General features: G+C 41.0%; 1 protein-coding gene across 1 annotated transcript; it reads left to right on the plus strand.

The window, feature by feature from the left end:
- Positions 1-1,547: 1,547 nt before the first annotated feature.
- PSAT1 (phosphoserine aminotransferase 1) lies at positions 1,548-15,168 on the plus strand. Its single transcript, XM_026052007.1, has 9 exons — positions 1,548-1,637; positions 2,901-2,961; positions 4,047-4,116; positions 5,251-5,456; positions 7,003-7,175; positions 8,117-8,286; positions 10,565-10,693; positions 12,756-12,893; positions 13,529-15,168. The coding sequence occupies exons 1-9, from the start codon at positions 1,578-1,580 to the stop codon at positions 13,632-13,634; spliced, it is 1,113 nt and encodes a 370-aa protein (XP_025907792.1). The 5' UTR covers positions 1,548-1,577; the 3' UTR covers positions 13,635-15,168.
- Positions 15,169-15,399: the final 231 nt, after the last annotated feature.

Below are 15,399 nucleotides of genomic sequence, written 5' to 3' on the forward strand. Positions count from 1 at the left end.
GAATCAAACTGATTAGACCCTTTCTGTTACTTTTCATTCTTCTCTCCAATTGCAGAAACAGAACCCTCCCTTTCACAGGTCTATTTTGTGGTGGTTGTAAATGTSTGCAAGGCTGTTTAGCTTCAAGACTGATCCTGTTTGTATGTTAAAGTGCTTCCTGTGTTACTGGGTAAGTTACTGACCCAAACCCACCACCTAGCTTGACTTGCCTTGGATTTCYCCTCTCAGGGAAGCCACGATTCCCCTGGCAGCTCCTGTTTCAAGCCTGACTCTCTACCCTCTGCAGTGGAAGGTCCCCCAAAAGTGCCCATTTTCCCCCAAGCCTCTGCCAACCCAGCACCCTAGTGAAGTGGTCATTACTGTAGCGCCCTGCTCATGTCACTATGCAGGGTTGCACTTGGKGCTTCACTTAGTCAAAATGGGTTTTAATACCTCAGTGCAGCTGTTCTGGTGGCTAAGCAGTGCTCTAAAAGGGACCTGATGTTTTGAAGGAACCGATGCTGATTCCATCATGTCCTAAAGGTGCCTCTAGTTCTTTCAGAGCAAAGGAGGGTTCCTGTGGCTGACGGTGAAAGTTTAAGCTGTATCTGTTACTGAAAAAGCAGGCTCTGTTTCTAAAATCACTTTATTGAAAGTTTTTTAAATCAATTTAGCTTCTGTGGGCTGCAAATGTGTTAATTAGCACAGTTGATTATTCCCATTATYGTGCAAAGTGTCTTGAAACCCAGATTTTTAGAGCATAGTTGGCTTCTTTTGCAGGTCCAGCTTTCAAGGGTCTTGCAGGACATGACTGCCAGGGACAAGCATTTCCTTAGCACAGAAATATGCAGCGAGGAATGATCTGTTTCATAAATTTTGATATTCAGAAAATAGTGGGTATTCATGTGTCTCTATCTTAACCAGAAGAAAGGCTGGGTTGTGGGGGGAACACCAGCCTGGAGTGCACCAGGTTTAGGGGCCTGCTGCCTGTAGCAGCCACGACCTTCCTCCAAGGCCGGGGCTAAGTTAGGGGTCTGCCCCTGCTCCCGGCCGGAGCGGAGGGCTCGTTTTGTCCCAGCTGCCCTCGGCCTCCTTCCTCGCGCGCCCTGCGGAGCGGGCTGCGGGCAGGCGGCAGCTGAAGCTCTGCCCGCTCCGCGGGGCGCGCTCTGCGGCGGACGGCGCGGGCACGGGCGCTGCGGGCACGGACGCCGCGGGCCCGCGTCCCGCACCGCGCCACGGGCCCGCGTCCCGCACCGCGCCGGCCGTTGGCTCCCCCCGCGCGGCCCCGCGCGCCGTTACGCAAAGCGCGGGGGAGGGGCGGGACGGGGCGGGGGCGTGCGCGGGGCTGGCCTACACGCTGCCGCCCCCCGCGCCGCTCCGCCAATGGGCGCCCGGGGCGCTGCCCGCGCGGCCAATGGGCGGCGGCGGGGCGGCAGCGGCCCCGCCCCCCACGCGGCGCGGGCGCCGTGGGCGGGCGGGCGGCGGCGGCCGTTTAAGGGCGGCGGGGACGGGGGGCGCGAGCGGCGGCGGCGCCACGCGGAGCGGCACGGCGGGGCGCGGAACGGCGCGGAACGGCGCGGAACGGCACGACAGCCAGCATGCAGAGCGGGCGGCAGGTGGCCAACTTCGGGGCCGGGCCGGCGAAGCTGCCGCGCTCCGTGAGTAGGGGCCGGGCCGGCGGGGGCTGCTTCTATTTCTTTTTTTCTTTTTTTTTTCTCTTCTTCTTTTTTTTTTTCCCCCTGTTTTTATTGTACAATTTTAGATTTAATGTCTTCTTTTTTTCATTTTTTAACTTTTAATTTTTTTTTTTTTTGAAAATAAATGTGCCCCCCAATGTGCTTTTGGGCTTGCACCCGCTGTTTTTATCTCCAGCGGTGCTGGAGAGCCGCCTTCCCCCGGGCTGCCGCAGTTTGGGGTGGAAAGGGGGGTTTTGCAGATCCAATGAAGCTGGCCAGAAAGAAAATGAAAGAAATAAGCAAACAACGGCAAAAACAGAGATAACGCAAGGAGAGGTTTTTGTATAAAGAGTGCTAAGGAGCACAGTGTAGGCTCAACGCTTTGGGAAGTTGCATCAGCAAGCACAGGTTATCCAGATGGACACGGAGAGGGGGTGGCTTGTGCCGATTTAAGAGCTGGGCTTTCTGCTCAGGAGGTGTGTGCGGTGGGAATTTTTTCTTCTTTTCAGTTTTCTCCATTGCTATCTGCAATATCTCCTTAATGCATTTTTGTTTCTGAAGCAAACCAAATTTGCTGTAGAGCAGCCTCTTCTTTTTCCTTTTTTTTAGAGCAGTGAAAGAAGGAAGAACAGTGAAAGGCTGAAGCAGCAGATCGGCTGACAAAGGCTGCTGGAGTGTCCTGTGCATGTTAATGGCCTCAAAAAATTACTTATTTATTTATTTTCCCTGACTTCCAATAGCATAACTAAAGAAGGTGTATGCTTGGAAAGTGCAGGACCATGTTTTCCGAGATCAGGCCTTATCCTCTTGTGGTAGTTTAAGGGAGACAATTCCATTTTTGATATTTCCTCCAGTACTTCACTTCTGCAAGTAAAAGGTAGGAACCCTGGGTAGAGAAAACCCTGGGTACCTGTGCAACGTCATTAAGTCTTGTGTAAAAGGTGAGGAGTTCCAGACAGTTCCCAAAATCACTCTGAAACATGCTGGAAATGTTACTGTTCAAATAGTGGCTTGGAATACAGACTTCCCCAAAGCACGTGACTTAATTATACCATCTCGTGAGAAGTCTTCAGCTACTACATACAGTAAAATTACACTGGTGCCTCCTAATTGTATTGTGTCTGGTAATMTAATTTTGAGAAGTGTCAGGTAATTACAGTATGGAGCAGGCTGACACGCGATGCATTAGTGGTTATCAATAGTAGAAAATCTCCTTATTTTGTTTATTGGTTTTATTTTTGTTAGGTGTTACTAGAAGCGCAGAAAGAATTGGTGGACTACAAAGGACTCGGTATTAGTGTTCTTGGTAAGACTTTAAAATAATTCTGCATGTGCTTCCGAATGTAGATGTCTAATCGAGTGGTTTAATAATAAGAGCTTTTGACCTTGCTATTGCAGCTGAATTCTTACCCTTCCTTTTRTAAACCTTTGGTACATACATGGCAGCATGTATGCCCAGAGGATAATCTGTCATAGTGCAGCTCTTGCCGAGCTAGCYGCTCATCCAGGGAGCGATAACTGATACGTAGGGAGGCATCTAGTGATCCAGCATACAGGACTAGAGGCCCAGAAGATAAGCACTGAGAACTAATGCGTTAGGACTCCTGGATCTTTAGAAAGGCACCACTTTTTTATGCATGTGAACATGCAGGTGTGCATGTGTAATTGTACCTTGGATTGCAAACTTTCCTAGTTGAGCAAGGAGAGGATACATCTGAAGTACAGCATCCTTCCCATGAGGGAGGAAACGGTGCTGCCCTAAGGAAGAGGTGTCCTGTWTAGCGCGTGCATGTATGACTCACTCCTCTGCCCCTGTTGTGCAAACACTGTGTGTGTGTGTGCGCAAACATGCGCAGTGTTGGAACCCTGAAACTGCTCGGCTGCTAAAACTGTGCAGCCGTCCGGATTTGCATTCGTGATTAAATAAATTGCATACTCTTACAAAMAGAGGAAGGAACATGGGTTTGTTTGATGGAATTAATACAAAGTGACTCAGTTTCTAATTATGATCACAGCATGAAGAAGCCATGTTAAAATAATATAACGAGGAGGACTCCCAATGCTGCTATGGGAGTTTAGGGTGTGGTAGTAGCAGAAAACATTGCTGCARCCTAGCAAAGGTGCACCTTGCTAGAGAGTGCTTTCTGCATCCATCCCTGAGMTACTTCCTGGGACAGGAAGGAGGTGAGGATATGAAGAATGAGCAGACTGGATTTGTATGCATTTGGACAGGGTGGGTGGCAYAGGCTTGCATGGATATTTAGGAAAGTCAGCAAAAGGGGAGTCAGGAATGGGAACAGGGATCTTCAGGTATTTTGAGTCTGTGAAAAATAAAAGGTTTATTTCATGTCATCTTTTTTTTTTTTTTTTCTTTATTTCTTTTCACCCAAGAAATGAGCCATCGTACCTCAGATTTCACAAAAATTATAAATACAGCTGAAAATCTCTTGCGTGAATTGCTGTAAGTGCTTATTTTTATTTTGATTCATGGGAAGACCTTTACTCCTTAGAGTGTGAAAGGACCTTTTTTAGATATTATATCTAATAAAAACTAATGATCTTGAAGACAAATTTGATCTTCCATTTGTCTGATTCTAGTTTACTTGAAGTGGAAAAAGGTCTTTTAACATATTTTACATTAATGCACTAACAAGTTGACTTGCTTCCACAATTTACATTTTTGTCATGCTCCTAGATTTAATAAAGTTCAGCATTTTTTTAAAGAAATAAGTTGTAATGATTTAAAAATACATGCTTGTTACTTACCTGCTTTAGTTAACAACATGTGTTACTGTAATACTGTAAAGAAGGTCTCTAAAGCAATAATCCATTTTTACTAAAATAAACTTTATCTGGTTGTTTTGTAGAATGACCTATCAAGAAGCCCTTTCTGTATGTAGTGTGGCACATTTTAAAGCTTCAGAATACATAGAATATTGGAATTACTGAACAGCTCTTGTAGCAGTTAATGATCCTTTCATATAAAGATATAAAATCAAGATTTTAAACACAGAATTATTGACAGAAAAGCTTTTATGATGACATCAGTAATTTGAACATGTAGTTTTTGTGACTTAGTAAATTATTATATGCATGTTTTGTGTACAGCTGCTCTTGCAGATTTTTAAGTTTTGATCTTTCAAAGATGAAATCCACTGTAAGTACTTTGGTCTGCATTTCTTAACCTCATGGAAAAACCATAAAACTAACCGCAGACAAAACTATGTTTCAGCATTAATTTTGTTGGAACATCCTTCAGGTTTGTGTGTATTACGATAGAAGAGCTACTCTTGAGTGAGTCTGTTCATTGCTTTTTTCCAACATATTTTTATCAATAATATATGTAGTGGTACTCTTGACAGCAACTAAAGAGCAATGCTGATGCAAGTTGATGAGCTGTGGTTTAACCTCTTGCAAAAACCTCTTYTAAAATGGATTTATTTTTCCAGTGTATGTTGCATTCACTGGAAAAAAAAACAGTATAGTAGCAAGTATCGTGTACTTAACCTCATGAATCTTTTCCCGTCTGGAAATAAAAAATGTATATTATATGTTGACATACAAAAATAAATGTATGTTTATTTCTTGCATGCAGAAATATACCTGAAAACTACAAAGTTATTTTTCTCCAAGGAGGTGGTTCTGGTCAGTTCAGTGCAGTTCCMCTTAATCTACTTGGTCTAAAGGAGGGAAGACATGCAGACTATGTGGTTACTGGAGCTTGGTCAGCAAAAGCAGCTAAAGAAGCGGAGAAGTATGCCAAAGTGAATATTGTCCATCCTAAACTGGCAGCCTACACAAGTAAGTTGATGATTACATCTGTGTGAAACCTTAGCTTTTTTTGAGTTGCTCCAGAAATGAGTCTGTCTGTTACAGGATGTTAGCTGGTTTAACAGTTGACTGSCTAGCACTTGAAAATGACCAGCCACATCTGTCCATGTTCATGCTTGGGAGATCTGTTAGATGAGCTAGCCTTCTCCACCAGGCAGGGTGAGTCCTGGGAGCAAACTGAGCARTTCCTAGAATGTTTGAGGTAGGAAGCAAGTGCGTAGTGATCAGAGGAGTCACTTGGGCTGTCTGAGGAGACATCAGTTTTAAATATATTTTTTTAAAGTTATTTATTTTGTAAGTGCTAGGTATTTCAGTTTCAGCTACTTTTCCAAGTGTGATTTTCTGCAATTTAGAAACATACTCGAGATCTTATGATTTCTAGCCTAGGAATTGGGAGACCTGTCTTCCATTTCATTTTTTTGAGGGTTTCCAAACACTCGTTTTCCTACTCTGTGTCCTATCTAATAGGAAATTCTGGAATAGACAAGGCACTTTGAACTTTCTTAATACTTGTCATGGGGCATGACACAATTTGAAATATAACCACATTGTAGGAGTAAAGGTGCTTGTAATTTAGCCATTGGGAGATTTTATGAGAAATTTAATTTCAAGGATATTTACATGTATAGGTTACCTTAAGCGTTAACTCAGAACGTAAATAACCATATATCTTTTCTTCTTGGCAAATAAAACAAAACCAGGTGTCCTGGCTCTGGCTAGTCCTGAACAGTTTTCTTCTCTTAGGTCAAGTTGCACCATACAGACTAGGAAGAGTGGCAACAGGAAGGATAAAGAGCATCTCCCATGTGAATTAGTCTGTTAACTTGCAATAGGGGCAYTTACTTGGGTTTATCTCCCCTGAGACAGAGAAAAGAATTGAACTTGCATCTCCCTCATCCCAAGGGAATGCATTGGGTGTTTGGCCGCTCTGTATAAGAGGATAGGCAGAATCAGCACTTCTCTCGAGCTTTGGACCAGAAGGAACAACTGTTAGTTGTCCTATGCAGAACCTGACTGTGCTGGGAAGGCATACAGAGAGTCAATGTTAGCTTTGCAAAACTCTTGCAGGGTAGGTAAGCTCATGTTCAACTTGTGAATTACTGAAAAGCTTTTGGAGCTGCACTGAACCAGACCTTTGCAGAACTTCAGCAATTATAATTTGGGTGTTACTGTGGTTATAAAGACATGTGGAGGATTCTCAGATAAAAGTGCTGAAATTCATCTGAAATTCTATTTTAAATCCTAAGACAGTGGTTTACAGTTTATAATTTGAGATCGCAAACCTGATTTAAAATCCCTTGAGGAAGAAGGACTTGCAAATAGAAGGTCTGCACATTTGATGATTCTCTCACCACAGAGAATTTTGGGAATCCACAGATGTATTTCCTCTGTAAGCAGATTTAACATAATCAGTCCTGAGTTTGCATTTTGAAAGTCCAGTGTTCAAGTAAAACTGCATGCAAAGGAAAATTACTTGTTTTCAGTGACCTTTGGTTTTCCTTTYTGTCTATCTCAGAAATACCTGACCCAAGCAGTTGGAATCTTAATCCAGATGCATCTTATGTCTATTACTGTGCTAATGAAACTGTTCATGGGGTAGAATTTGACTTTGTACCTGATGTCAAAGGAGCAGTTTTGGTTTGTGATATGTCATCAAACTTCCTGTCCAAACCTGTGGATGTTTCCAAGGTACAGTATCAGACAGAGTGGCTGCAGAAAGYGTTCTCAATGTTGAGTATGTATTCAAGCCACAGGCATCTGTAAGAACATGACTGTTTATATCTGAAGGATATAAACATTGAAATCTGAAATTTCAGATCTGAAAGTTATCTGTTATTTTAGTTATCTGTTATTTTTAGGAAAAACATATTGAATTCTATTGAAATAATTCATGCTATCATATCTCCAAGATTCTTTGTCAACCGCATTGTCTTCACTGATGCAGTAGCTGACAAATTGCATAGTCTGTAGACAGACTTGTAAACAAGTGGTTATAGCAAGGCTTTGAATCAGAATATTTGATCCTGCCTCTAACATGGCCGATTTTAAKCTGTAAAACTTCCTGTGCTATTTAAACCACTCTCTTTTTTGTTTGTAAAGTGCACTGTGGTTGGGAAATATTACTGACTTGTGAAATAATGTTCATCTTGGCTTTTCCTCATCTACCTCTCTTTGAATAGATGGAGTATGTAATTTCTCTTCTGAAATGCCTGATTAGTTGTATATTTCTATTTATTTAGTCATATACTTATTCGAAGTAGTAGGAAATGGGGACATGCTGTCTTGAGAATTATTTGCAACCACTAAACAATCATTTGGCAAATTGCCAGGAAATTTGTTGTGATGAACTACCTCAGTTGAATGAAGATACAAGCTTTTGATTGTAGGTTCTGATAATAGGTCCATGTTAATACTTGGTATAACAATTCTACGATAACCGATAACTGGAAGTCTCTTTGAGATAAGTATATTTTCCCTTTAACCCACAAATTGCTTATTTTCAACATATTCTGCAAGRTTTTCATTTTGTTTGTATGCCTGTTGTGTAAAGATACTGGTTTATTATGCAGTTGTAAGATCAATTAGTGACTGCATGTAACAAGTCTTTTTTTTTCTCCTTTCTGTTGAAGTTTGGTGTGATTTTTGCTGGTGCTCAAAAGAATGTTGGTTGTGCTGGGGTTACTGTTGTAATCGTCCGCGAGGACTTGCTGGGATTTGCACTGAAAGAATGCCCTGTAGTACTGGATTACAAAACACAAGCAACAAATGGCTCTTTATATAACACTCCACCTTGCTACAGGTAACTTATCCCAGTATTTAATATCTGTTATTCATAAAACTGTTGCACTGCCATCTGCTGCTGCTGTTGAGAAAAGTTTTGGAAATTAGTATATTTGCTGTCAGGCCACGATTCTGCTGGGAACTGCTGAAGCATGTGGTCATTATGGCTTTGGTGGTATCCAACAGGCCTGAGCCAGGAAGAACATTATGCTTTTAGAAGTACATACTATATGTACTAATTCCAGTTCTAGAAGATTCAGGACCTAATAGACCTAATAGTCTGCTTGCTTAAATGAAATCAGCTGTAGTCAATTCAGTGATACCGAGTCCCTCACCACCAGAAAAGAATTTGTCCCTTAGTATTGCTTCTTGAACACTCAGTATAGACTTGGTTTAGCAGCTTCCTGAGCAAAGAAACGTRGAGTTACGTATAAGCTCTGCTGACCCTGCTTGGCTCCTGGTGTGRGAGAAAGGCAAAATAACAATGTAGTTCTGCAGCTTCTTTCTGGCTCCTGCAAAGCTTATCTAGAAAAGAAAGTGCCTCCACAGCTGTAATTAAGTTTCTGTGAGTACAGTGCAATGTAGGGAGAAATGCAGAGCAACTGAAAATAAAGTTGAGATCAACAGTCTTTCTCCTTTGTAACTATTGCTTTGCYGGATTTTATTTCATGCTAAAGACCTGCTTTGGATCCCATTGTGTAATCCAGAGTGTAATAGAGACTGAAATGTTGGCAGAGTGCTCTTCTGTTTGGCTTGGTTTTAAAATGCCTGTTCAGTTTTGTAAGGAACTGGCAAAGCTCCTCAACTCTGCCTTTGTCCCTCCTCTCCCTGCTTTGTCCGTACTAAGGTCTAGCAAACAGGCAGGAAATATTAGCTGAATTTGCAAAAGCTACTCAAGCAGAACATTAAATTAATGTGATGCTGATGGCTTTAACCTCTTGATTAAAAAGACGAACTCTTGGACCCTAATCTGCTTTGCCAAATGAAGGGTGATTTTGCCAGGCAAATCTCATTTCTAAGCTCCGAAGGTTTATTTTGCATTTAAAATTGCTCTTGAAACATGATTTTGACTGGTGTGAAAGAAGAAGATACCTTCTAGCTGGTTGTTTTATGTGAGTCACCCTAAGGCTCACGTCTGTAAATCTTAACTATGCAAAGCACTTCACTTGAGGAAATAAGGACCAGGGCATGGGCTGTGATTCACTAAAACCCTTGAGTGGTTGACAGGCTGATGCTGTTGTAAGTGTAGCTATATTGTGAACTTACAAAACCATAAGGTGCATTGCTTATTTAAAACTGGCAGTCTGTAACCTCAGTTATTCTGTAGTCTTTCTGCAGTGTTGAAAGGCTTGTATCCATTGACAAATAGAGCAAAGTTAAGCGAACCTCCTGCTAGATGGAAATTTGCAGGGTAATGGAGCACTCCTCCTGAATATGTAATGAAAGGATTAATAAAAGCAAACCTGTTGGAAATATGCCATCAAAATCCTGAACTGTTTATTATGTAAAACAGTGTAGTCATGGGAAATGCCTGAACTTGAACAAGCTGAGCTTTATAACAAAAGCACAAAGGCAAAATGCCTTTAGGGTTTTTACATTAGACYGGGTAACTGGCATTGAAATGCTTGGTCAGTAACAACGTGAATTCATCAGGCTTCCAGGTCTGAGCTGAGCTTGGATGGTGATTAATTAAGGAGTGTAACGTGTTTATTTGTTTCAACAAACATCGCTCTTTGTATGAAGAAGGTGCTCTGTAGACAGAAGTGGAGTTATAGTTTTATTTTTAATACTTATAAAATTGAGATTAGACTTCTGGTGTTACTAATGCACACTCACTTGCGACTCACCCCAGCACCTTTGCTAGAGCAGCTATGCAGGGTGTAGACCACTAACTGAAGCATGACCCCAGCTTCTTTCTAGGACCTTGATAGCTGTGCAGGCAAAGAAGTGACTCCCCTTGCAGAAGGGCAATGCCCGAGGGTGTCCTTGGAATGTCACTGCGCAGGGAAGCCAACGGGATGCGCCCTCCTGCCGTGCGAGGGATTAATAACATCTGGTGCAACCTGCCTGTGTCCCGTTTGGGTTTCAGGGTCCAGAAACACCGACTGCTTAAATATGTCATAATTCGGAATGTAGGCCAAATTCTGAATGACTAGTCATCTTAATAAATAAATAAATAAAACTAAACGTGGCATCTTATTATGAAATATTTTGTGCATCATTAAAGAGGACTCTCTTTTTTTTTTTCTTTTATTTCTTTTACAATAACCCGATTGTATGTTATTTCTCTTACATAGCATCTATATCATGGGATTGGTGCTAGAGTGGATAAAGAACAACGGCGGGGCTGCAGCTATGGATAAACTTAGCTCAGTCAAATCCCGAATGATTTATGACATTATAGACAAGTCTAATGGATTCTATGTGTAAGTAACTATGGTGCTTTTTTTTTTTTCCCACTTGGTTTCAATGTTTATTGCAGAGCTTCAACTTAAAATGCATACTGCAGTCAGACTGTTAAAATTGTCTTTTTGATGTCCTGAAATTGTGAAGGATCCTAGAGGAATCATCTGTGTAAAGGATTCATTTGATAACTATCTAAGGATGAGTCTCATTTCAATAGAATTTGAGGTTATCCTACTTATAGCTATTACAAAGTGTATTTAAAAATATGTATTCTAAACTTCATAAAATGCAGAGGCCTATACAACCCACCCACACAAACGAAAAACAGATAGGCTGAAACCCCTGCTTTGTATGCTTAGTGAGTGTCTTGGGAAATGCATGCCAAAGCAGAGAAAGTAGCTTGTAAGTAGTTCTAAAGGGCAGTTCTCACTATCATAGTCTTTGTATCTTCTCTTTCAACACTTCTATATTACCTCATGGTGTGCCTGCTTGAGCAGGAAGGTTGGACTAGATGATCTGTAGAGGTCCCTTCCAACCTTAAATATTCTGAAATATTCTGAAATATTCTGAAATATTCTGAAATCTTGAAACACGCACTGAAAACAGTAGGAGCAAGTAGTTGTAGAATAATAAGTAGGCACAACATAAAACATTTTCATTATGTACAGTTCCTTTTCTTCAATTTTTCCTGATGGATTTTCAAAGCAGTTTAATACTGTTTTTGTTTGATTTCTTTTGGTTTTCAGATGGTTGCAAGGTATTTTTGAGATTGCAAGACTCAAAATGTTTATAACTGACAGCTGATGTTGTAATTTGGAGTAATTATTTTAATTAGTCACATTCAYGTAAAAAGTAGTGAATGATTTTCAAACTCTGCCGAAATACGTTTCTTTACCTTCAGCATAAAATCAATAATTTTGAGACGAAATATTCAAGTCAAAGTGTCAAAATTCTAAAAAGACAAATTAAATTTTGATTTTAAATTAAATTTGGCTGCAGCCTTAATTGCAGCAAAGATATAGTTCCCTCATGGTAATTAATACATTTGTTTTATCCAATTATTTRATAAGAAACATTGTATTTGCCTTTGTCATTGTCATGATCAGGAACATGATCCTGCTCTGGTGAAGTCCTGAGGGCTTTTTGTAAACCACAGCAAGCAAATCATGCCTCGAAAAAACATTTCCTGACACATAGGAAATATGTATTTCTGGAAAGCTGCTCCTTAGGGCAGTGAGCGCATGATGTGGTGTGGAGGAGATGCTGCAGGGGTAATTCAGAATGCAAAGCAAATTTCACAAAGAAAGAAGCTGTATGCAGCTTTCTGAGTAGTGTGCTTAAGACTGCAGGTTTTTTACTGTGCCTGTGACTCGGAGAGAGTTAGTGGAGCTGCCTGGCTGGCTGTGAGGCACCACCTCACCTGTGGCCCCGCTGCGTGAGCAGTGACATGAGCCCTGGAGCAGAGCCCTGTGTGCCAGGCACAGACACAGGTTGTTACCTGCAGATGTCCAGCTACTGACAGCTTGCACCGAGTGATGCTGGTTTGCCTAATAGCACCTGGATCTTGCAAAAACTGTAGCAGAAACTCAGTTAATCGGGGTGGAAATTCTAGCAGGGCTAGGTCTTGCCGAAGAGTGTTTTCTTGGTTGCATCTAAATATTAAAATTTGCACCTGCAGATACTATGATCAGTTATTTCTTCATGATGGAGAAATCTGTACAAAGGAGCAACTGAGGACTTCAAAAAGAATGATGCCCATTCCTTGTCACATAAAATAATAACAACAGACACGGAATGGTTATTTCCTTGCACTGCACTCTTACACTTGCTTTATCTCTGTGCACTCCGTAGTGGCAATTTGAGGAATGGCAAGAAGGGATGACGAGTTTTCCTCTTAAATAATTCGCTTGGTTGAAAAAGGAAGACTCCTTTATTTCATAGGAAGTAATCGCCTCTGATTATGGTGGAAGAAATACCTCAGTGCCAAGCRGATACAATTATTCACTTCCTGAAGTTGCATATATGTGAAAATGTAGATTTAGTAATAAGAAAGTTAATAATTATATTTTGCAATTTTTCTAGATGCCCAGTGGAGAAGAAGAACCGAAGCAGAATGAACGTCCCCTTCCGCATTGGCAGTGTCAAGGGGGATGAAGCCCTGGAAAAGAAATTCCTTGAGAAAGCTGTGGAGCTTAACATGATATCTCTGAAAGGACATCGGTAAGTACTAGACCAAGATGAATCCATTTGTTGTGTAGAATTAAATAGCGTTATGGTAATACAGCAACAGGCCTTGTCTGTTAACTAATCAACCTCTTTCCCTGGCAAAACTTTCCTCTCGTGTTGGCTTGGGAGCCAAAGGGCTCCCCGACTTGGAGCCTGCTGGTGGATTTCCGACTGCTTATGTGTGGTTGGAGTCAGGAGACTTTCTCCCTACTTTTTTCCTTTTTCCCTAGTTTGATTAATCAGGCTCTGCAAATGCCAAAGCAGTTGGCTCTTAATGTCAGATGTGTTACTGTGTAAAGTGTCCATTACAGAACTGGTCTGTATGTCTGCAAGAGTTCCTTCTTCTATTAGCATGGTCTTTGTGGTATTAAACTAGAGATTTTTGAGGCCACAGAGCTACAGTGTTGGAGCTATGAATGTCTAGTAATTGAGTATACTTTGATAGAAAGATTGTCTTGAAGAATTAAATGTTGATGCATATTCACATAAAATGTGACTCCACACTTTAGGGTAGGAGCATGTAGCTCTGAGTAGATGATGATGCTCAAGTCTTTTCTAGCATACAAAAAGCCTGACTGCTTTTCTTTTGTTGATGTTGTTATTGATGCCCCTTCTGCTTCCCAATTCAGATCCGTGGGAGGAATCCGTGCCTCTCTGTATAACGCAGTGACTGTAGAAGATGTTCAGAAGCTGGCAACGTTCATGAGAAGCTTCATGCAGACGCATCAATCGTAAATGCTCATGGGTTGGAAACCCACTGCACATCTGTGAAACAGGAGCTAAGGGGTTTGAAAATCACTGTGGTACTGCACAGCTGTAGCGCACAAGTTTTATTGTCTTCTAGTCCTTGCAGGGATCTTTTAGTTAACTACATGGGGTTGAGGGCCCAGCCTTGCAATGATCTGGACGACCTTGACTTCTGTCTGAAGATGAGGTTCCCCAGACCAATCAAGACTGGTTCCAAAGTCTCTAAAGCAAACCACTTAATTTGTAGTTAGACTGTGAGCGGCACTGAAAGATGCTATGAATCTGATTCTGACCTTAGACGTGCTGCTTTTGAAATTCATAGAGTCACTCTTTGTCCATATAGGTACAACTTAAATAAGAATCTATCCTACCMTTTGAATAATCTTTTACCACTTTTATTTCTTGTTTCTACRCAATGACTTTAAAAATATTGTGTTCTTAATAAATTCYAGAGGGCAAAACTTGTTATAAGCCCTCCACAGAGTTTTCTAAACACTAGGTAACTGCACAATGAGTGTAAAGCTGGGGTTAGGTTTTCTCCARGGATAATYAGTTGTTTTGTCAGATGTATTCCAYTTGTACATCCTGCATCATGAGGTGTTCCCAGAGGAGTTGATATTTACATTCCTGCCTTCAGGCCTTTGCATTGGGGTGTGTATTCCCATGCATGAAATGGCATTGTGACCTAGCCCAATGCAGTAGTGCCTGTTATTACATTACTGTAGTTAATGCCTGTAGGATTGGCCCCTCTCTATTTTCTTTTAGTGTAACCAAGTTTAAAACTAAAATGCATGAGTTTAGAGTGAAATCCATTTATAAGATGTGAATTTCTCTATGCTTTTTATATTTTAAACTTCTTTAGGATATTAATTTTATGTTTTTATTTGGGGATCTGGATATTTCATACTCCTATCAAAAGCCTCTTATTTTAGTTTGTTAACTTTGCATCAAACTGGATTATATTCTATTCAAGGGTCTTACGACTTTCTCTGTGCTGACCTCCTAGTCCAATGTGCCACACGTTTTATTATCTGTTGCTCCTTAAATGTCTTTCCTCTCTTAWAATTGTTCCATTCTTTTCTTTGACTTTTCACTGATTCCTTTTTGTCACCTTTGTATGTGGGACTCTGCCTAACTCCAGCCAGTGCAAATCTTGGCTTCTCTAAATTTTCCTCACACTAGTTCACATGTTGGTTCCAGCTTTCTCACTTTATTCTCATATAACTTCAGTTCCTTCCTTATGCCATAATATCACAGATATTCAGAAGATTTTATATTGTAATACTCTTCTTATCTGTCCTCTCTCAGCCTGTGAATTTTACTACCGATGACAATATTTTGACATCATTCTGCTATTTGAACTTACATAATGTTGGACATTACTGCAACTGGTTTGAGACTTTAAGCTCTTTGGGAAGAAAGGCCTGCTCCTTTCTTTACTTTTTATGTAATACTAGAAGAGCAGTGAAGATTTAATGATATTAGTAATGGACTCTTCCTTTCCTYGTGGAACCTCTCAGCAAGTTGGTGGAATTGTAGTAGGGGTGAATGACATTCCTATTTGAAAAGTCATTGTTTTATGGCTACTGTTTTGAGAATCCTTTGCCAATTTTATTTAATTATTTGAGTTGCACTAATCAGGTGAACAAAATAAAAGAMTTCCCACAGTGCTGTGAAGCATCGGTGTGTCTGACATTTTTATTGTGTCCTTTTTGAAAGGATGAGAAGTCTACGTGGTTTCCATCACTCTTGC

This window comes from Nothoprocta perdicaria, unplaced genomic scaffold (assembly GCF_003342845.1).
Source record: "Nothoprocta perdicaria isolate Ctin4 unplaced genomic scaffold, notPer1 scaffold_82, whole genome shotgun sequence".
NCBI classification, from domain to species: domain Eukaryota; kingdom Metazoa; phylum Chordata; class Aves; order Tinamiformes; family Tinamidae; genus Nothoprocta; species Nothoprocta perdicaria.